This window comes from Gasterosteus aculeatus, chromosome 11 (assembly GCF_964276395.1).
Source record: "Gasterosteus aculeatus chromosome 11, fGasAcu3.hap1.1, whole genome shotgun sequence".
Lineage (NCBI taxonomy): Eukaryota > Metazoa > Chordata > Actinopteri > Perciformes > Gasterosteidae > Gasterosteus > Gasterosteus aculeatus.
The window spans coordinates 10,053,758-10,075,703 of record NC_135699.1 but is presented as its reverse complement, the minus strand read 5'-3'; the positions used below and the strand labels follow the sequence as shown (position 1 = coordinate 10,075,703).

The following is a 21,946-nucleotide window of genomic DNA, read 5'->3' as shown; positions in this document are numbered from 1 at the left end:
TGGTTCATTTAGTTTTATTTATCCCAAACGTAAGTTGATTGCTTTGTTCTGTGCTGTTAACACATTATATATATATAAAAATAATAAAGTATAGTATTGTATGTCACCAAAGCAATTGCAGAGAAATATGCTTTTATGGATAGTAAAAATAGGCCGGAAGAAAATATTTTCTAAGAAGGTGTAAAATAACTAATTGTATTCTATGCCATGAAAATGTTAAAGTAATTGTATGCTATGTCAAAAAGTTAATAAAATACTTGTGTGTCTTTAAACATGACGTAGTATTACATGGAAGTAAAAGATTTGTGTACTACCATTTGCTTTTATTTTAATTCAACAATTCTTAAGGTGAATAATTAAATGTCAAGCTTAAAGATGAGATGAGCTCACTGTATTTTTCAATCAATATTAAAATAAAATAAAAAGGACAATGACAATTCAGCGGATGATTAGTTAGAGTCCCAGTCCAGCTCGACACTGCTCCTTTCTGACATTCAAAGACAGTCGATCGGGGTCCAAAGGTTTACAGGCCTAACTTCTGCTCCATTTCTTCCTTCAATATGTTCTTCTTAATCTGGAAAAACAGACCGTTGGCACATCAGTGTCATCGCACCGATCAACAGTAAGAGCTCTGCTTCTGTCAGTGTCACAGCGGCGCCATCGTACCTTTCCAGAGACCGTCAGAGGGTAGCTGTCTACGAAGATCACATAGTGGGGGATCTTGAAGTGGGAAATCTAACCGGAATAAAACCAATGTCAGCCTTGTGGATTCCCAGCGAGTTAAACACTTGCGTGGTTCACTTAACCTGCACTCACCTGTCCTTTGCAGAACGCTCGTATCTCCTCTGCGCTGGATGTCTGGTCCTTCCTCAGCCTGATGCAGGCACACACCTGCTCACCCAGCCTCTCATCTTTCACTCCCACGACCTGGGGTACAACCGCGGAAGGCAGGAAAAAAAAAAGATGTGGCTTTCGCTTGCTTGGAGTCGATGAGTCTGACCTCTGCTGCCCTCCAGTGGCGGTGAGCCTCACCTGCACCTCCTGCACTTTGGGATGTGTGAAGAGGAATTGCTCGACCTCGGCCGGGTAGATGTTCTCCCCTCCTCGGATGATCAAGTCCTTCATTCGTCCTTCGATGCGGCAGTACCCCAAACTGTCGAGGCTGGCCGTGTCGCTGTGCAGGAAAACAATCGCACGACATGTAACGAGTCTCTTTTTGGATAAAATTAACGCAGGTGGTATCTTACCCGGTCCTGTACCAGCGGTCTTGGGAGATGACCTCTCTGGTTTTCTCGGGGTTGTCCCAGTATCCGTGCATCACACAGCTGCCTCTGATCATCAGCTCCCCCGAGGCCCCCACAGGGACAATCTCCCCAGTGTCGGGGTCCACCACTTTAGCCTTCGGTAAAGACACACAGGCTTAGCTCGCTGTTGTTATGGTGACATGTAGAAGCAGGGTTTTTTTTTGAGGGGGGGCGCAACAAGGCTTACCTCAGTGTGGCTCATGATACAGCCAACAGTATTTGTCTTCAGCTCCTCTTTGTCTTGTGGGAATCCCAGAAATGTGAGGGGGCTGTTCTCAGTGGTTCCATAACCAATCTGTTAAAAAGTGACATACGCTCATTCGCATACACGTTGGAGGAGCTATACGAAGTAATAAGTGTAACCGCTCACCGTTATCTCCGCCATGTTCATGTGTGTTTGCAGTTTACGCACGATCTCCGGTGGGCACGGAGAACCTGCCATTACGCCTGGAATGAAGCAGCACATAAGCTCGATAAGCATCACGCCAAGTTCAACACAACATATTCCTCGTGTCTGCGTTCACTCAAGTCTTCCATTACCGGCTTCGATCGATGACATGTCATGCCGGTGTAAATCCTGCTGTATGAGCATGTCGGTGAACATGGTGGGAGTGCCGTAAACGACGTTACATCTTGAGGGGAAGCGCAGCGGTCAATAAAAGTGCATAACGTGTGCATTTGAAAGCGTGACGTGCGCGGCGCCCTACTTTTCGCTCTCGATGGCTTCTAGGTTGGCTTGGCTGTTGTAGGCAGTGGAAGGGAAGACCAGAGTGATGCCGTGCACGGCCATACTCATCCCCGCCAACACGGATCCAAAGCAGTGGTACAAAGGCACGGGCACACACACTCGCACCCGAGGCTGAGGAGAACACGGAAAACGAGATGACTCAACAAAAAGAAAGACCCGGTCTGTGATGGGTGCGATTCCAGAGGGAAAAATACGGACTTACTCGAGATCCGTAACCCATTCTGAGACCCATGAAGTAGGCGTTGTTTACGATATTGTGGTGGGAAAGACAGGCTCCCTTTGGACTCCCCGTAGTCCCCTGAAACAAATAAACACAAACAGAGTCCTGGTTCCCTCAATATGTCAGTGAAAGTTACACAGTAAATGTGCCAGCGGTGCAACGTGGAAGGTTACCGATGTGAACTGGATGTTGATGGGATCGTCGCAGGACAGCCTGCTCTGCAGATCCATCAGCTGCCTGTGGTGCCGACTCTCCCCCGCTTGCATCACGTCGTCGACATGCAGCGTCCCCGGCTGCCTGCCGTCCGTCACGATCACCATACGCAAGTCGGGCAGCCTGAGGGGACCCGAGACGGAACGTTGCGTTATCCGCTGTGAGGTGTTTGCAGCCTCGTCGTGGCGAGAGAGGAAAGAACAAGTGGCTGGCGTGTGACGCGGCTCACACCTGGAGCTTTTGGTGGTGCCGTCCGCCGTCGTGTCCGGGCAGAGCTCCCGCAGCATGTCACAGAAACGCTGGGTTTTGAAGCGAGTCGGGCAGACCACGGCTTTGCACTGGACCTGCAGAGGACCACCGTTCAGTTCAATCTACTAACGTTTGTCGCGTGGAAGGGTTACTACTTCTGGGAAAACCGTTAATTGTCGGATTTGTGCTTTTGTATTTTATTCTCCACAGCAGAGTAGAGAAAAATTAGCTGCTGAATTTAATTAATGTACAAAAGGTTCACACGCTGTATTGCGCTCTTAAATGAAAGTATCTCATATTAGTGAAATATATCAGTAGTTCTTTAATATGCATATTACTTGAATGCTGTTTACTGGTAACGGTGGAGCTTTTATATGTCTCTATAACTTCAAGAGATCAAGAAACACCTTTGATTAGTGGGCTACTTTTGATATCTCAGTTTATTCATTGTGCACCTCATGCCCCAGGTTCTGAGAATAGCACTGGTGGTTGTGTGAATAAGCGAATGCCTGATAGAACAAGCCCCCACCTGCTTTAGAGTAAACTCCACTTCCTTCACCTGATAGGCCGGGTTCAACGACACCTGCAAGCATGAAAGCACACCCACAACACACATTTTCCAAAGAGGGGTTAAAGTACAGCGGGCTCTCCGTCTAACCACAAGGCTACACAGTAAATATCATTTTAACATTATGCACTACTCACAAACTTACCTGTATAATTCCAGCTTTGGCTGTTGCAAACTGGAAGAGGATCCACTCGTACGTGTTGGGTCCCCAAACACCCAGTCGGTCGCCTCGCTGCAGGCCCAGAGCCAGCAGACCTGCAGCCGCCCTGTCAACCTGCAGCAATGGATGACACCAAATATTTAGCGATATCCCTTCTCCTGCTTCGTACGAGAAATCTAGCTCGGTGGATGCGTTTGTGCTTTATAGAAAATGTTTCCTGGGATTTAAAGAAGCTGAATGGCTCAAGTAAGAGAACCAATTTCATTTAAATGTATTGACAGAGTATGTTAAAGACGTCGATCTGGCTTATTAGCTCCAACAAATCGTCTAGCTGTTGAAAACTCTCCGCGAAGTAGGAAACGCACATCTTGCTGAAACTGTGCAAAGGTTTTCCGGACGCCGTCTTGCCGGAAGACCACCGCCTCCCGGTCAGGCCAGCGTTGGGCCGAGGCGTCCAGGCTCTGGCCCACAGTCAGGGGGAGCAGAGAGATGGAGGAGGTGCCGTGCACATAGCTGCTGGTCAGAGAGGAAGTGCACGGAGGACTGTCCACATGGAGGCGTCTGGCGTGCAGAGATTTAGGAAAGAAAGGGGTCAAATATACAGTACATGGTGTTCAATTTTAACGTCTAAATGTACTGCAGACGAGAAGCGCAAAGGTTGAGATACAATACTTGAAGCAAACAAGTACATTTCTAGTCAGTATGAAATAAAAAAAGATCAATAACACAGGAAATACTTTCAAATTTTAGATAGGAAATCATATTTTATTTAAAAACACCAAGAATTTACGTTAAAAAGATCAACTTTTAGGTTAATTCAATGAATGCTATGATGTTGGCCAATGGCTGTTTTAGTTATCGGTAATAGTTCATTCATCAGGCTGCTCAAAACTCTTTTGAGGAAAGAAACAAGTAGATGACCTGACATTGAACAATCACGGCGATTGAACCGTGACGGCTGCCTGACAAATTACTTTTAGAATTCCATGAATCTAAAAACTTGTGTCTGCATTGCCAAGAAGAAACTATTTTCCGGGTTGTGGGAACATGGGGGTTGTTTGACCTGTCAACATAAGCAGACAATTCACACAAGATGTTACTCTTCTTCACCACGTGTAATCTTTATAGAGGTCTGAGTGAATGTGGAGGCCATTGAAGTGCTCTTATAGACTGAATGTTTCTGAGGCCCAGTGACATCAATCATGCATCCGATGTTTATAATTTAATGTATGAGTGATCAACTTTATTTGAAGACAGCTTCATATTTGATTATTTCTATTTATTATTAACCGTTCATATCCAATGTGTGGGACTAGGCAGATTATTGACCTCTTGGTCAATGATTAAACAGTTGCATCGCGTGCAAGTAACTAAAAAAACTATAAGTCTATAGTTTTAGGTTTATTGGAGCAGCATGTGATATTTGGCTTCCAGAGGTGTGAATCCGATTTAAGGATTTTATTACGACCCTCTTCACTTAATTAACACGAATTTAGTGAGTTGTTGTTGTTGTTGTTGTTGTTGTTACACTAAAGTTACTTTGCAGGAAGCACCGCCGCTGAAGCAAGGGAGCAAGGCCGAGCACCCCCCCCTCAGTAAGAAGACGATCGGACTGGACTCTGGTGCCAAGAAAAGTGAGGAGCTGTGGTTGCCCTGCACTGGCAATGACTAAAACTAAACAAGTACACAAATAAAGACATATAGATTGAATGCACCGCGCAAAAGTGTACTTTTTTTTAATCCTGTTTATTGTCGATTGGGAAATCAGGAATCACTGCGTTGTTTACGTGGATCCCTTTTTTCCACTTGAAACTGAAAGTGAAGAGTTTGGAATCACCGTGATCTTTAAAAAGACAACAAAAGGGCCGACTTAGTTTTGAGCGGCACCGGCGTGTTTCCATCGGGCCGCCGATCCCGATCCCGAGCGCACGAACTTACCGACACCACCGGGGCGACGTCGCGGCGCACGTCCTCCACGCCTCGCTGCTGCGCCCGAGTCCCCCCGCGCGTCTCACGGCGCGGGCACAGCGGCCGAGCAGAGCCGACATCGGGCCGGTGTCGGCTGGGCGTAAATACCGTGCGTGGCTGCGGGTGCGAGGACGTGTCCGCGCTTCTTTACCTGTCCGTAAGATCTCCACTTACGTCACCGTGTGAGCGTAGTAATGGTTAACTTCCGCTCACCTCTGCCCGCCGAGAGACGCGCGCCTCGGACGGCGATGCGGCACATTCTAAGAGAGGGCTGACAAGCGCAGGTAAAACATTACCGACCGGCTGTGGACGCGGACCAGTGAGTTCATGCAACAACGTGTCATCGTTCACTTCTGCCACGTTGGAGATGTTATTAACAAAAGAAGCAAGGGGACAAAGAGTCGGGAGGAGGGGGGGCTGCCATTACCCCCCCTTTACAGGCCTATCGATCCATCAACAATGAACCAGATTACAAATGGACGCAAACATTTGTTATATTGTAGTGCGATCCTGCGTTTGGTTGTATCCGCTCCCTTCTGCTTTGTAGCCCCTAATCTCACTAAAGTCAAACTAAGTCTTTATTTGATTTACGATAACGTGCTCAACAAAAGGCTTGATTGAGCTTCACGTGATGGATCGCGCGGTGTCACCTATTGGCCACGTGTTACATTGTGTTCCAACAGGAACAATAACACTCCGTATCATTGGTTTTTGTGTGTACTTCAAACAAATTAAAGGTGCACAATGCGAGACTGTGGATATGTTGGGGCTTGGCTCTCAACATGGCAATGCTGAGGCAACGGGATTTATTTGAGGGGGAACCGACTGCGATCGGGACAAAAACCAAGCGGCGCCAACCAGCACGTTACTCTGCAGTGCGCGTGCGTATCAGGCATTACGGTAAGCGCGTGCGCATCAGGCATTACGGTAAGCCCGTGCAGGACCTGACCGCAAAAAAAAAGAGCCGCGGGTTCCAGCAGCAATACGCGGACCTGATTGAACAAAGGACAAATCATACAAAATAATGATTTCCGCATGCAAACTGTTTTTCAAAGAAAATGAAGTTCCATACTAAAGTATTAATGCATCACATACATACACTACATGAGACACGTCAAGGTTACACATGCTTCCGCAGCTCTAATGACATGAGAAAAGAAAAGAAGGTAAGAAAAGTGTGTGGAGACCATTAGAGCATATCGAGTATTTTCTTATTATCAGACCTCATGTTAACTTTTTGTTTCCTGTAAGCAGCCTAAAGGTTCTTGAGCCTGCAGACATTTAGAGAGCTCTTGTCTCAGGAGGGGGTGGAGGAACTTTCACCGTGATGTTCATACAATGCATCTTCAGCAGTAGAAGACCTGTACAGTAAAAGCTTAAAATTATTTTTTCCCGCTGTAAGAACTGTATTAATGGGAAGGAGAAAAAAAAACTTAAAGCAAATACTATAAATATGGTAGAACTTTTTTTTTGTGATCGGTAAAATGAGTCAAGGGCCGTCAGTGTTCACAGGCCCATCGAAAACAACCTCACAGGCAAAACAACTGTTATTATACTACAAAATTCCTTCCAAGGCGTCATGGACTGAATGTGATCTGTCGGACCATGTTTTCTTTTGAATGTTTGTGTGAAATATCCTCTGACACTCAGTGAAAATGGACCCGTTGTGAATACACTGATGAGTTTTTAAGTACACACAGGGCCGAATGGCGCTCAGCAGAAAGAAGAGTAAAGTTTCCTTCCCCTCTGAGGTCACTGTTGTCGTTAGGACAGCGACTTGTTTTTGTCCGTTTTCTCCACCAGCAGGGCAGCAGTGCTGCAGCTCACAGGCACGGTCTCGTTCCGCTGAACACGTCCACCTTCGCGTTGGACAGATTGAAGCCATGCAGCGGTGTGTGATGGACAGCATGTCTGCAGAGCCAATGATCGCGGTTATAGCCCTTTTAATTAAGCCGTGTCAGACTGGTCCAGGCTTTTGTTATGACTAAAAACGTAAATCTGCATTTCCCCACTGACTGGAAATAGGAACGTCCTCTCCGGGATTCTTTACGCGTAAAGCCCACTTTCCGAGCTCCCACTGCACTGTTATTATGGTTTGTGGGTTAAATGCTCTGCATAACTCAGTCCATTGGACATGATGGGGATAGGTGGTTGGGTGTACTCAATATTATCATTGTCTCAGGATTCATCATAAACAGAAGCTGCAAGAGACTCTTCCTGCAGGGGGCACCATCTATCTCGTTATAAGAGATCTGTGTGAAGAAAAGAAACATAGGGGGAAAAAAACAGGGCACACTAAACAGTATTATAAGTAAAGAGTGATTATGTCCACTTTTTCTTTTACGGTGCAGTTTCTGATCACCAACTTATATTTATAGTATACAATACATTATATATACGTATTACTCAGATTGATGAAGTAAAACAAGTAATAAGTAATATTCCCCAATGAATAATAATGGGTCAGGGTTTGCAAAACAAACAGCTATAACGTGAACTACAAAAAACACTCAAATCCCCACTTAATGGCAGAAAAGTGTTGTTTCCAAGCCCAAGCATATATGACTCTGGTGACACAATCATGGTTGTTTATTTAGGTTTGGTCATCAGAGCCACAGAACGCTTGATACAACCGTCTCCATCTGCTGAGAAGTAGTCTGCAAGTAAATATATATGTGCCACATTGGTATAGACCCCCTTTAATGATTACCCATATATGCTGTTTCAATGAGAAGGCCAGCTAATAGTTAGAGATAAAGGATCTTATTTTTTATGCACATATCCAATAGCATGATGTCAAATGTGTCAAACGTATAAGATATTTAAGATTTCTTACAGCAGCCTTATATTTTCTAGATGCAGAATGAAACTGTCAGCATATTGTGAGGATCCCGTCCCCTCGTGGCTGCTCTCGATCCCTCGGATTTCTTTACTCAGACATGTGATGCATTCCAGAGCAGAGCGGCGATAATCCTCCCAGAATCTACACACTCTGTCATACCAGTGAACCCTTGTCTCTTCAGACTGCAACCGGGCAAACTTGAGTCGATTCTGCAAGAATCCTTCTCTGCAAGTGGAGTAAAGGAACCGAAACATGCTGCGATTTATTGGAGATGAAGGAAATAAAGAAAATAACTGCTTTTTATTCTCTTTAATCCTGCCATACTGAAGTGTTCCGTCTCAAAAAGTTCAGCAGCAAAATTGTCCTTTTGAAGTCTGCTTTTCTTTTTAAGCACATGCTCAATGCTAATCAATGAGGTTGACCTTTGACCTTTTGCAGTGCCGACAGGTCCTCAGTGAGTGAACCCTGATCCAGGGTCGCTGACTGTCACCTGTGCCAAGCCACTACGGGAAAAAGGGTGTGTGCTTGTGTACACGTGTGTGTCTCTGTGTTTGTGTACACGTGTCTGCATGTGTGTGTGTGTGTGTGTGTGTGTGTGTTCGGCCCCCCTCCAGCTCCACTTTCTCTATGCTCAGGCATTCTTTTCCCAGCTGACCGTTCAGCTGTTGCCAACACTTGTCCACTTAATAACTGTTGGCGTAACTCTAAACTCAGCACGCTGGTTTACACAGTAATGATTTTAATGCAACTCCTGGGTGACACAGAACCCAGTAATTCTACATATGCCTTATTTTAAGGGTTTGTACACACAGAGAGAAAATGTTTTATAATAATTTTACCAAGAGTTCATATTCTGTTAATCAGGGTTTGAAGTGCCGGGGATCCATGTCCATGTGAGTCGGTGTCCAACAGGCCCTAAATTCCTCTGATGTTATCCTGAATTAGCCGTCCCTTAACATGTGCTTATAATGTAAACGAAGCACACTAAACATTTAACAGCTTTTATTGGTTTTATCCTCGGCAGTCATCTGAAAAATTAACAAAAATCAGTTTACATTGAGAACACTAATCTCTGACCATACGATATGTGGTTTTAATAATTTCAGAGTTTTGGAAGAAATATTAAAAATCTATGTTGCTATGTGCTAGATCTATCTGCCTCATTAAAAGTAATAAAATAATATATACATTTTTTTTAAAATGGATCTGGACCATGATGCTGCTGGCTCCTGGCCTTATTTTTGTGTTCATGTGTGAAACCATCCAAACACTAAACGGCACAATGAGGCATTTATTCCGTCTGTCGTCCTCTGTCCCAAACCAAACAGCTCACATCCGTTTCTGTGTGAAAATCTAAGTGTCGGCTTCCTACCTATCCATCACACAGCTATTATGCTCCTCATTTAGACATCCATCAAACGCCACATGTTCCATTACACAATCCATCACGCTCTGCACTTGTCCCGCCATTTTCTGATGACCCCCCATCCCCCCTCCAATGCCCAAAGATCTATATTTCCTTTAGAGGCTAGAGGGCACGAACCCGTCTCCGCCTCATTCTAATGGCTAAATTTAGACAGGAGGCATTTTTTTGATTTTGCCACCCAAAGGCCACCAGCCGGGCCAGAGGTCAGAGGGGGTCGGCCTGGTTGCCAAGGAGGAGTCTGGCGGCAGGGCAAAGCCACTGGTGCTCACTGGGCCGTGCAAACAGCCGATCTTCTCAGTGTGACGGGCCTGAGAGCCGAGGACCCCGAGCACGTCGCATTATCACAACCAGACAAGAAGCCGCAAGAAGCCGGGGTTAATGAGGGAAAGGGTGAATAGAGTTTGCAACAACGCGTTCATTCAGAGCCAAGATTAAGTCAAGAGAGCTCCAGTGACAGGACAAGCTTTTGTTATTGTGAGCGGGGAATTTTTGTCCCCGCACTATTTATTGTATCATTTAGAGCTGTTAATGCTAGAGAATACGTTCATAGAAAGTGTTGTCTGGCCACAATGGAAAGCAAAAGTTTGCAGTAAGCGCTGCGAGCGGCACCGCGAGGTGGAGGGGGAAGAGCCGGCCATTGGATTACAAATTGTCTGTTAGAGGAAGTTATAGAAAAAAATCCTATTTTCTGGGGGGGGGGGGGGGTGAATCTGCACACCAACAGTCAGACAAGCAGTTGGAGTGGCGTCTTTACAATGACAACAAGGGTGCAAACTAAACCGTGAGAATACAACACGCAAAACTTGATCCTTCAAAAATGACATGACTTCACAGTCCACCAAAAGTTGAGTTTGTAAAAAGAAAGATCTATTCCATCACATCTCGTCGCACCAGACCGCTAACAACCATGACAGGGTGACATCATGAGAAAGTCGTCCGCCCTATTGACTGTTGCCAAGGGCTCCTGAAAATGGCGCTGCAGATCCTAGTAAATGCACGCTGTTGGGGGCGGGCACGGGAAGGCAAGTAAATAAAAGTGCCCTTTGCAGTGTGTTTGCTTGATGTCCCAAGAGCCAAATTCAGCTCCGTTATTAGGCGGCCGTGCACCGGGGGGGGGGGGGGCTCCCTCAATAGCTCTGTGCAGCAGGAACTCCCACTCTGGAGGACATTGGGGTGTTTGCTGAGCGAACAGGGCACCCCGATGCGGGCCCTGGGAGCCGTGTGAGCCGACAGCGGCCGCGCACATTCACCCCTTTAGAAGAGGGGACGATGAGGGGACAAAAGGGAGAAGGAGACAGTCTTGTAGGAGCAGACTGTGGCAAACAAATCCCCATTCACAAACAGAAATAATTAGTCATAATACAGACATCAGGCAGGCAAGTCATTTACATTATAAAGCGTTGCGGTGTGGAGCTTTCTACCACACGCATGGGCAGTCGCCTCATCAGGAGACTATTGCTACTGTATGTTGGTAATCTCGTGAGTCTCCGCCAGAATGAAGCCTTCCTGATCTCCAAACCATCCAATGGAGGCCGCGCCCCGGTCCACTTCATGCACGCTCCCCATTTACTCAGTCGGGGCACACGATTCCCAGATCCCCTTTGATACCTGATATCTAGACACGGGCCCATGCCGTGACCCCGCGATCACTTTTTGCTAGAGACACCCAACACCAGAGTCCTTAATCCAGCCGTATCCCTTGGCCGGGAGAGGCAGGCAGAGGAGGCGCTGGCGAGGCTTTGAGAAACTCATGACCCACCGGGGATTAATGAGCATTCTGCGAGAGGCCTTATTGGCTTGTCTGGCCCTCGCTTTCATGCGTTCACTCCTATCTGGCTTGAATTGGAAATTATACACATGGAAATGTACTTTTTGTATTTATTGTGGATCAAAAGTGGAAAAATTGATTTTTAGCAGCGTGGTTGTAAGGAGGACATAAGGACGTAATAGGGAACATTAGCAAGACCTTCATAGGGTTTTATGTTCAATATAAGAATGGATGTTTCTCTAGGTCACTGTTGAAATCACAGACCTGCACGTTATAGCTTACAGATGTTTCATTTCTTCAAACCTTTCTCTAGGCATCGATGTGTCCACTGTGGCCTGTGGAATGGGATTTTTACCATTCAAATTGCAAATGAAACATTCGTCTCCCTTCCCTTGTTGGCAATTTGAACTGCGAGGTTCGTCCTTGGTGGTCGGAAGAAGAGGCCTCTGGGAACGCGAAACTCTGGGAGTATGACCCCCTAAAAGAGGGCCTGCATTTGTCAGAAATAAGCCTACATTTTCAGTCTCTCTAACAGCTGACAAGCAAAAGAGAAGGCTGAGACACACAGCCGAGGTAACCCTGCGATCTTGAATCGAAGAGATTTGTTAAAACAAGAAAAGGAGGAACATTGCACACAAAAGTCTGATTTTCATCCTGCAACGCGAGGGGGAAGTGTGAGGGCAGCACAGCGTCAGATCGGAGGTGTTAGGACTGCAGCTGCAGAGTCGGCTGTGGCTCAGTGTGGGTGGCGGCTATCTCGCCGCCGGGCGCTGTGTTTATGTGCGCTGAGGTTAGGGCCACGCGCACAGTGCAGCCACACACACACCGACACACACAGACACACACAAAAAAAAAAAACTCACAGAGGCTCTATTGATTGCAGCTAATCAAGGCAGCGGCACCGAGGGAAGCTGTGCACGCGTGTGTGAAGTCAACACATTCCCCGCATTCCAGCACTTCCCCAAGAGGCATCAGATATTCGCCACTACACTGAGCCCGCAGGCCTCTCCTCGCTGCCGGGGACCCCCGGCTGTTGCATCTGAGCGGTCCTTCATTCCACTAAATCACTGTGCAATTTTCAACAGAATGTTTTTTATTCCTTCCTCTTTTTCTAAACATTTTTTTTAATCGCACCCACGAAATAACGACTTCTCGCTGAATCACCCTCCTCGTACTCATGCCCGGTTCAAACTGGTCCTTCGTAACTATCATTACAAAGAAGTCCGACCTCGCCCATGACGCTGCTGCAAATTGCGTGTGCATTGATAAAATGTTAGTCAGATTATTATTAAATGAGCTACACCCAGTGACACCATAAGCAAACCCTTTAGAACAAAAGAACAGTGATCACAGTTCTCTAGGGACGTATCATCACACGTCATGCAGAAGCATTGAGCCAATGTCTGTCCATTTTGACTGAGGATTACTATTCTAGAATGTATTACTAGTAAATTAACCATTATTTTAGCATTTGCTTATCAGAATATATTTGATTATGGGATTAAATACTGTACTGTCAATGAAGATGGACACTGAAGCAGATATTGATTCTGCTGCACTAATAACACCTGAGGACCTTGTATATCTGTAGCCAACATAGAGGAACGAGAGAGAGAGAGGCCTGACAACCCGGAGAGGACCAGCAAAGAACACACAACCCAAGTTATACCCACGACCCTCCTCTCCTTCCTCCTCCTTCCTCCTCCTCCTCGGCTCCTGGTCTTTAAGCCAGAGCAAGAAGGTTCACAGTAAGGCACCGTTGCCATAGAAACTCTGTTTGCATTTCCCAGTGATTTTAGGGGCCGCTGGCTTTCAGCTGGAATTCAGACATTCAATTGAATGCATAGAGCTGTCTGGAAAACCAATTGTCTATGCGGGGCAACTCCTTGAAAGACATTCTAGGTGCATTTCCGTTTTAAGAGAAAAGGCAGACAGAAAGGGCCTCGGCTTGAACTGGATGTCTTCTCAACAGACCCGCTGGCCTGCAGGTCGCCTCTGGGGTTGCAACACAAACAAGAGCTCCAGTAACCATCACAGGCTGGGAGATTTGTTCCTCATGTTTGATTCGAGGTGATGAAAAAGAAAGGCCTTCATTTGAAACGGGGAGGCTGAGCGGCGCTGCACATGCCAATCAAAACTGACAGAGTGCGGTTGGAGAGAGCGGCTTTCTGCTGCGTGCCCAGTCACAGGTCTGTATTCAGGTCGGCCTTCAGTCCTCTCTCTCATACCAGGCTGCTGTGCCGGAACAAAGAGGCCTTTCACATTGACCTTGACACACACGCCCCCCCATCACCACAGGAACCAACGCAGAGGAATCCACTCAAACTCTCTGATATCAATCTCTGGACGCCACCAGCTCGAGGCTGAGGTGAATCAGGCAGAGAAGGCCAACGCACATCGGACCAGTGCTTTATTCCAACGGAGAATGTAAGGGGGGAGGGAGGGGTAAATGTCAGATGAAGTTTTAGTTTACAGTCTCAGAAATAAGTGTCAGGGCTAGAGCCATTTCAGTGTGGGTAATGTGATAATTTCGAATATTGGTGGTTTGGACAGAAACAGAAGAAGCGGCCTTTAGTTATCCACGGCCCAGAGAGGACAGCAAATTTATATAATATATATATATATATAGCTTTTATTTTGTTTGAAAATATTTCTTTTAAAATGGAATAAATCCATAAACTAAACAGAAGCCAATTCCTTTTCTGTGGATTTTGTCAATTATTTATTTTAGACGCCAAAGTCAAACGCTCATCCAGGGAACAAAGCTTTTATTCTAGTTCTAGTAGTTTTTTTTGGTTTGTTTTTCCACAATTGTACAGCCTGAAAAAACAAACATGAATTCAGGCATTAAATTGCAAATTATTTTTTTTAAACAAAATAAAAACAGGCTTTCACTTTATACACTTCTTTTATAAGTAGTAACTTCAAAACTGTACAACAAGCTGTTTTTTGTTTTTTTTACAAAGCACACAGAGCTTCAAAATATACAATGTTCATTCACATTTTATACAAATACCATCCAAATGGGGGTTTTGCTACATTTAAATTCTGGGAATGACTCGTCGGCGAGGAAAGCAGTCCGAGCACATTCCACGTTGCATCACGTTTGACTTCGAGAGCCGAAGCTGTCCAGCATGCTGCTTGGCAACATTCAGGAGCCCTTTGTCTCCAAAAGAGTCACGAGACGGTTCGAGAGGAGGGACAGAAACACAGAGACAATCCGCCACCGTGACGGTCCGTCAGCCTCCTCAGCGTGAACTCCGGCTTCGGTTCTCCTCCCCGCCGAGCGACGACTTGTCACTCTTTCAAAACGGGAGGACGGCTTACGCGCTCAGTCCGTGTCCATGTGACAGGGGTTGGTCCCCTGCCGCTGCGCCTCGCCGTACAACCGCAGGAAGTCCTTGTAGCGCGGGGCGCAGCCCATCCAGGCCTCCCCGAACCGCACTGTCCCGGTGAAGAGGAACTCGCCCTCCCCGGACCTCACCGCGCACTGCGGGGACATCTTGATGTGGCCGGTCCACCGCCGTACCCTCACGCCCCCCGGCGCAAACACCTGGGTCTTCTGCCTGTAGAGGCGGCGGAGCTCCACGGTCACGGACGAGCGCTCCTCCTCCTCCTCCACCTTCTCGATGCTGCCCCGCGCCACTGAAAACACACAGAAGGGAGACAGATTCAGCTTCAGGTGCTGGCCACCATGTTACGTGCACCATACATCTTACAGTAGGTAACCAACAAGGGCGTTTTGACTTACCGAAGTCGTTGGTGCAGACGGCTAGGAGCACCTCGGCGTCGCTGCAGGGCTGACAGGGTGCTGGATGGAAACAGAGAAGGGGGGGGGGGGGGGATGAGTTTGGGTGGAGCGCCACAATCAGGAATAGGAAACGTTCACCATGTCTTTGGCACTCCTGGGTCGGCTGAATGGAAATGTTTGTTTAGTTCCAGTTGAGTAACACTTGTGGACCAGCCATGTACTAGTTCCACATCAACAACAAAAAGGCGGTGCGTGTGTGTGCGTGTTTAATACTGTGGTCGGCCTCCCCCCGCTAGAAGAGCCCATGAAGCGGCGTGACAAACGGGGACCGGAGGGAAGGGCGGGGAGAGCTTCGTCTCTGACCCGAGCGGCGTTAGGACTTCAGCGGGCCTGCTGGCATCCAAGTAGAGTTCTGAACTACCTTAAATAGGGAAATCACTTGGTGGGGGGGTGGGGGCAGATAGCAAGGGCCAAACCTCCCGCGTTGACGTGTCTCGCTTGGAATAACGAAAAAGAGAGAGGACACGCTCTTAATGACTTAAGGGGAAATAATTGGGGTCCCAAAAAGCGAACCGAGGCATTAGTTTAAAAGCCGGCCCCGGGCTGCATGTGAACTTTTACTAGGGACACACAGAGCGCCTGCCTCCACCAGGTTTTATAGCAGGGGAAAGGGCCCTAAACGAGGGCAGTCAACTCCATGATTAGTTGACTCAGGTGGTCCCGCGGCCGTCCTCACCAGAACGCCTTCATTAGCCGTGGGCCTGCTGTGGTTTTCCTCTGCGGCGGATTGGCACGTAGGGGGAGGTGGAGGAGGAGCGGGCACCAAGGGAGGGGGTGTCGACTCAGCAACGACCCGAGGGTGGGGCGGCAGCCGCTGGGCCATTTTTTCAATTGGAGTTGGGGAAAGATCATCACCAACTGCTAACTGGGGTGGATTCGGTGTTACGGAGACCACCCGAGACCACCCGAGACTGAATTAAGGCCCCCCCCCATTTTTAGCCAGCTTGGCTAAAGCCGGGTTTCGGGGGATGAGGGTCGAGCACGTCTGGGTTCAGCCCGGGAAGCAACACGAGGCGACGCTGCATCCAGGGACCAGGGGTCAAACCGCCACAAACTCGGACGACTCAAGAACAGCTGGAGAGCCGGTAGGACTTCAGAGCGGCCGACCTCGCCTCGCCCCCCCCCCCCCGAGCCGAGTGCCGAGCCCCTTTGAAGCGAGCCCGCGTGCTGCTCTGGCATTAGGCGACGCGGCCCAAAGCCGAGGTCTAAAGCCAGGCGTGTTTTTTTTCCTTCCCTCCGAAAGCGGAGCTCACATGTCAGACATGAAACAGAACCACAGGAATGGGCCGAGAGCGGAGTCAGCATCTCTCTCTCTCTGGCCCGTGCACATGCGGCACCACTTCACAGGAACACAGAGGGATGAAGGATGGGACGAGTGGTAAATAGGGGGGGGGGGGGGGGGGCACCATCTAGTGTCCCTGCAACATCTGGGCCATGATGCAGCTCAACTGGCTAATCACTCTGCACGGACTAAAACCACTTCAGAAACAGCCCGGAAGGGAGCGGAATGAAAAGAAAAGTACTGGAATGAAAAATAGACAAGAACGGAATTAATGAGGCTGGAAACGGAGAGGAAGAAGACGATGGATTTAAGTGAGCTGAAAGGACTGTGGAGGGAGTGACAGCGAGAACAGATGGGTGTTGGGGATGGGGTGCATAAGCTCATGCTTGTAGAAGGACCACTCAACATCTGGTCGGAGACACATTCCAGCTTGACGGTGAGCAACTCAATCCCAGCACAGCGGGTCACAAAGACGAGGAAAGATGGAAGAGATGGAAAAAAGAAAAAAGAAAAAAGAAAAAGAAAGATGATAAACGGCAAAGCAGCAATCAATCCAACAGTCCGGGCTTCAGATGACACGAGACCGCTGTCTTTGTGAATCATCCCAGTGATGCATCTCAGGCCACATCACACAACCAGATTATCCTGCAGAGCAGAGCGGCTCAATGCGGCCAAAACAACTCCACGCTCTGTGCATTTAACCCTCCCGCGCTCTTCCTCTCGCTGCGGTGCCCGATAATGACGCAGGATGTGAACCCACGGAGCCCTGAAAAACAGATGTCGGCCCCGATAGCGCTCATATTTTTGAGTTAGGTGGAAAAAAATAAACACACCGCTGCACAGCTTGAATCCGTGCAGGTTTAGCAGGTACTCGGCGTGAAAAGAGACGGTTATTTTTCCAACGGAGGCCCCCTATTTGGACACACATGCATGCACGCACGCACAGGGTTGAGGAAACAAGTGAACATTTAATCCCTAATAAAAAAAAAAAGTTCCGTAACAGACTTCGATGTCTTATTAACCACACCATAAGTCTGCTTTTGACAAGAAAGATCCTCCCCCACCCCCTCAAAACCAAAATGTACAGGCAATGCTAGCAGAGGAATGGACGTTGGCTGCAGCATGAGCAGTTTCCTACTGTTGGGGTCCAACTGGATAGAAGTAGTTTCCACCAGTAGATGGCTGCATTTAGTGCACGGCGCACACCGCAGAGACAAAGCACAGGGGAGAGCCAGACCACGAGGGGATTCATCAAAAGCAAATCTGCAGCCCTCCACACTGGCGCGATGAAGCGCGGCCATCTACGGCCTCGCCACTAATAACGCGCTGTGAAATTCTAATGATGGACGCGTCTCTCTCTCTCTCTCTCACCTCCCCCCGCGCGGCGTGCCTGTGGACCCAGCCTGTCGCTGACCAGCTCGTACTGGAACGCCGTGGTCCGCCGGCTGATGTCCGTGTGCGCGATGGCCTCGATGAAGAGAGCCCCCTCCTGGATGCCGAAGCACTGCACCTTGCCCCGCGCCTGGTCCTGGTCGCGCAGCAGGAGCCGCAGCTTGCCGTTACGGTCCAGGTAGATGTTGGTGCCGCTGGATTCCGCCAGGGGTTTGATGCAGACGGAGAGGCGGGCGGCGGCGGCGGACAGCGTGTTGGGTCGGAGGTTGACGATGATGGCCCCCGTGGGGTAGAGCCACTCCAGGGAGCCTTGGGAGCAGCGCAAGTACACCTGCTCCACATCTCTGGCGTGGCCTTCGTGGGTCAGACCACTGGGAGAAGGGAAGGAGAAAAAAAAAGGAGGGGGGGAGAACATGTCAGCACATGAAAACAAATGGAGCCTATTAAAAGGAACTTCTTGAATTCGGCGTAAAAGGGGATTATTCAGAAAAACCCGGTTTGGATTCGGCCCGAGTTATCTGACCAAGGTGAAGACCAGCGGGGACATTAGACCACATTCCTCCTGAAGCATTACGGCCATCTGTGCGCAAGACTGGCTGCGTGACCAGTCACGAGCCGGAGCAGCCACGGTGACCTCAGCTCCAGCCCCCCCCCACCACATTGTTCGTCCCGGAGCTTTGGCAAAACGCGCCACTGGCAGGCTGCCTTTGGGGAGAGCTTGGAAGCAGAGACGGATGAATGGAGGGACACGGGGGCTTCTGGGCAGACAGCGGCAGCAACAGTAGCCGGGCCTGCCGCATGCAAAGTGCAAATGCAGGTCACGCACCGAGCCCTCCCCTCCCTTTCAAGCCACCAAAGAGACTGGAAGAGACTCGTCCGGGCGGCACTTCGGACCCTGGCGCCAGCACGACCAAATGACTCCCTTCAGGACTTAATGCCCGGTCAGGGATTGAAAACTCCAGCCAGTCAGTCATTCATTCGCCCTGCGGCGGAGCCAGGAGGCAGGAAACCATCGGCAGTCCAGCGGCAGGCGCATGCCAAGCTGTAGCGGTTTGGCTCCGGGGAGGAGAAACGCCCAGTTGGCTGAAAATTAGATGCTGAAATTCTTAATTTGCCGTAGATCTAAAAGTAAGCCACGGCACATGCGGAGCACATGCAGCTGAAGGGCCCGAAACCAGGCCCTCCTCAGCACGCCTCTAATTAAGTGCTTTCTAACTTCATCACTCCTGCGTGCATTAAAAAACAAAAAAAAGGGGGGAGATTAGTCGAGAGTCTCACTAATGAACAACAGATGAAGAGTGAGGAGTGAAAAGTGCTGCAGATCTCCTGCACCCCTGACTGCAGGACCAAGAACTAAACCACAGCCTCAAAAGTGCATAACAGATTTCAGCAGATGTTTGATGGGAGGTTAAGTTTTCCAGTATTTGCTGCCTGAGGTTTGGGAAATTGGTTTTAAAAAAAAAAATGTAATACTAAAAAACTGATGGGAAATCTGTGCATGTAATCCAGAGACTAGTTCAGTATCACCCTTAGATAAAAAAAAAAAACTTTTTTCTACGACATTAGAAAAATATGATAATTCAGCACCATTTAAGCCCCCCCCCCCCCCCCCCCGCACACACACACACACACACACACACACACACACACACACACATAGAGATGATTCAGATTAAATAACGTTGTCATCGTCATTCATAAAAACAGCGGCACCTTGACCGAAACTAAAGTGTGAACGCAAAGTGTAAAACAACTACATAACGTTTACACCTTAGCAGCATCTCCCTCTTGAACACGCAGTATATAATATGTCTAAAACGTGTTATTATGTAGTAGTTTGTGTGCCCGCTGGATTCCACATCCTCGCGCTCCGAGTTTCGGTCAAAGTTGTTTTTTTTCTTTTCTTTTTTTTTAAACTGCCGGCAGCTAAAAGGACGTCAAGCCGCTTTCGGGGCTTTCGTTAGAAACCCGCCGCGGAAACATTCCCCGTGAAATCCTCACCTGCCCTTCCAGCTGCACTGGTCGCTCGAGTATTGGCAGAAAGCACTCCGGCAGAGCAGGAGGAGGAGAGGCGGCAGCAGGGAGGCCGGCATCGGGGCGAGCATGTTTCTCTCGCGGCTCACTTCGCTCCTTCGTCAGGGAAACCGTGAAGAAGTCCACCGCCGTATTTCCAGCTACATGGCGTTTCCATGTGTGTCCCCTCACCCACACCCAACCACCCGGTCCAGTCCGGTCCGGTCCGTTCGGCGCTGGTAAATCTGGGGTGTCTGGTTAGACTTTCCGTAGGGAGGTGTGTAACGGAGCTTGTTCGGATCCGGTTCTGCTGCGCGCTGACGGTGAACGTGAAGCGCGGAGTGAAGTCCACTACGACTGCAGCCCTGACTGCGCTCTACGTCACGCCCCGTCCGGAGCGAGCGTTTTACTAATGCTGCCTTCACGTGCAAGACGGAAGCTGCGAAATCAGCGACTCGCAGTTTAAAAAGTTATGCTGTTGAGGTGGATTTAGCGTGGTAAATAATAGGAGGTTACTGTTATACTGATATATTTATTTGTGTTATTGTATTATTTTCTAACGAATTAATTTATGAGAGATACATTTGTGACATACGTCATAATTGCACAAAACATGTCAGATTATTGAACTAAAATCGACCAACTATAGGTAAAGAGTTGTTGCAGTTTCATATTTCAATGTTGTGGGAATCAGGGTTATGAAATTATTTACATACCAACTGCGTCAACTGTTTATCGTCTATTTGAGATACAAACGTCATCTACATTGATTGTAGCATATCATAGTTTGGTACAAAAAAGATATGAATGAAAAAATAGGTCCGTGTGCCTTGTTACATTTGTTGTATTACACTTGCTTATTTATCTTTATACATCTTTATTGAGATGCGTCCGGAAGAGTAATCTGATAATAACTGCTAAACGTCCGACAGCACTTGAAGTAAGCAAAATCTAGTATTTTGTTTGCGAGGTACAACAACAGCCCTGAGTATTCGCCTTTAAATTGGGTCACACAAAATGATGCACTTCTTCATTTTGAGTAGACCAATCCGCATTATTACTGAATTGATTGTGGCTATTTGAAGTTTGAAGTCAGCACCAAGATCCTTTCCCCCCTGTCATGTCTGTCCTGAAGTTAGTGGAGTCGTGTTAAAGGTGGGAGATGGCAAGAAAGAAAGGTGACAGCATCTGTTAACAAATTACTTTTGCAGAAGCCAGTTAATTATTGGCACGTGGATTGAATTTATTATGATTACCTCGTTCCTGTTCCTGTTAAATTAGGGATCTGAAAAAAAATCAGTCATGTACTGTTGCCAGAATAAAGTCAAATTATATTTAGCTGCAGTGTTATTGCTCTTTTTTGCTGTATTGTTGGGTTTTATCACCCCTCCAGTATGTTGAAATGTAAGAGCTGAAATGGTAATTTCTTATTAAATCAACAGCAGCTCTGAGATTAAATGTATAAAACCAAATTGCGCGTCAAAGACGCTCTACGGCCGAAGAATAATTTAGAATCAAGTTGGCAAAATGATGCTATTTTCTGCACTTTAATAATTGATTGATAACTTTATGACACAGGGTTTGCTGCCAACAACTCCTGAGCTTCACAGTTCAGCTCAGGGCAACGAGAGCTGCAGAGACCTGTAGAGCCACGGGGTCCGTTAGACACCGTGAGCATCTGTAAACATAAATTACTCATCGCTGGTCGTGGATCCTGGATTCTCTTTTGAAACAACATGTTGTCCGTGTGTTCGGTGTTTGGCATGGGAAAGAAAACCTGTCTGACGAGGAAAACCAGAGCAGTTTGTAACTGTTTCTTTTCCTCTCTGGTTTCTTTGCACTTACGGTTATGGCTGGTTGGTGATGGACGTCTCTGTAGGACCCGACATGCCGAGCACACGTCCCAACACGGGCCTCATGCCACCAAAGAACCCCACAAACCAAAGGGCCTTGGAAAGTTTTTTTTTATTCAACAATAGATT

The 21,946-nt window shown here is 47.8% G+C and overlaps 2 protein-coding genes across 2 annotated transcripts; both read right to left on the bottom strand.

Moving 5' to 3' along the window:
- Positions 1-302: 302 nt before the first annotated feature.
- Positions 303-5,815, bottom strand: LOC120827896 (medium-chain acyl-CoA ligase ACSF2, mitochondrial). The gene is made up of 16 exons (XM_040191056.2): positions 5,401-5,815; positions 3,828-4,023; positions 3,448-3,576; positions 3,264-3,317; positions 2,717-2,829; positions 2,446-2,608; positions 2,255-2,350; positions 2,012-2,163; positions 1,845-1,936; positions 1,675-1,751; positions 1,492-1,599; positions 1,248-1,399; positions 1,033-1,174; positions 817-927; positions 667-735; positions 303-574 (listed from the first exon to the last, which is right to left on the bottom strand). The coding sequence occupies exons 1-16, from the start codon at positions 5,508-5,510 to the stop codon at positions 524-526; spliced, it is 1,815 nt and encodes a 604-aa protein (XP_040046990.2). The 5' UTR covers positions 5,511-5,815; the 3' UTR covers positions 303-523.
- Positions 5,816-14,164: 8,349 nt separating this feature from the next.
- On the bottom strand, positions 14,165-21,226 carry metrnla (meteorin like, glial cell differentiation regulator a). The gene is made up of 4 exons (XM_040191712.2): positions 19,953-21,226; positions 17,931-18,322; positions 15,218-15,277; positions 14,165-15,111 (listed from the first exon to the last, which is right to left on the bottom strand). The coding sequence occupies exons 1-4, from the start codon at positions 20,054-20,056 to the stop codon at positions 14,798-14,800; spliced, it is 870 nt and encodes a 289-aa protein (XP_040047646.1). The 5' UTR covers positions 20,057-21,226; the 3' UTR covers positions 14,165-14,797.
- Between the last annotated feature and the right edge of the window lie 720 nt (positions 21,227-21,946).

Bases quoted from the DNA above. Each gene is read 5' to 3' on its own strand.
- LOC120827896 (XM_040191056.2), bottom strand. From the start codon at position 5,510: ATGTCGGCTCTGCTCGGCCGCTGTGCCCGCGCCGTGAGACGCGCGGGG. The intron at 1,752-1,844 runs GTAATGGAAGAC...GCTTCATTCCAG, and splicing joins CATGTCATCGATCGAAGCCG to GCGTAATGGCAGGTTCTCCG. The intron at 736-816 runs GTGAGTGCAGGT...TATTCCGGTTAG, and splicing joins GAGCGTTCTGCAAAGGACAG to ATTTCCCACTTCAAGATCCC.
- metrnla (XM_040191712.2), bottom strand. From the start codon at position 20,056: ATGCTCGCCCCGATGCCGGCCTCCCTGCTGCCGCCTCTCCTCCTCCTG. The intron at 18,323-19,952 runs GTGAGGATTTCA...CCCTTCTCCCAG, and splicing joins CAGTGCAGCTGGAAGGGCAG to TGGTCTGACCCACGAAGGCC. The intron at 15,278-17,930 runs GTGAGAGAGAGA...GTTTCCATCCAG, and splicing joins GGCACGCCGCGCGGGGGGAG to CACCCTGTCAGCCCTGCAGC.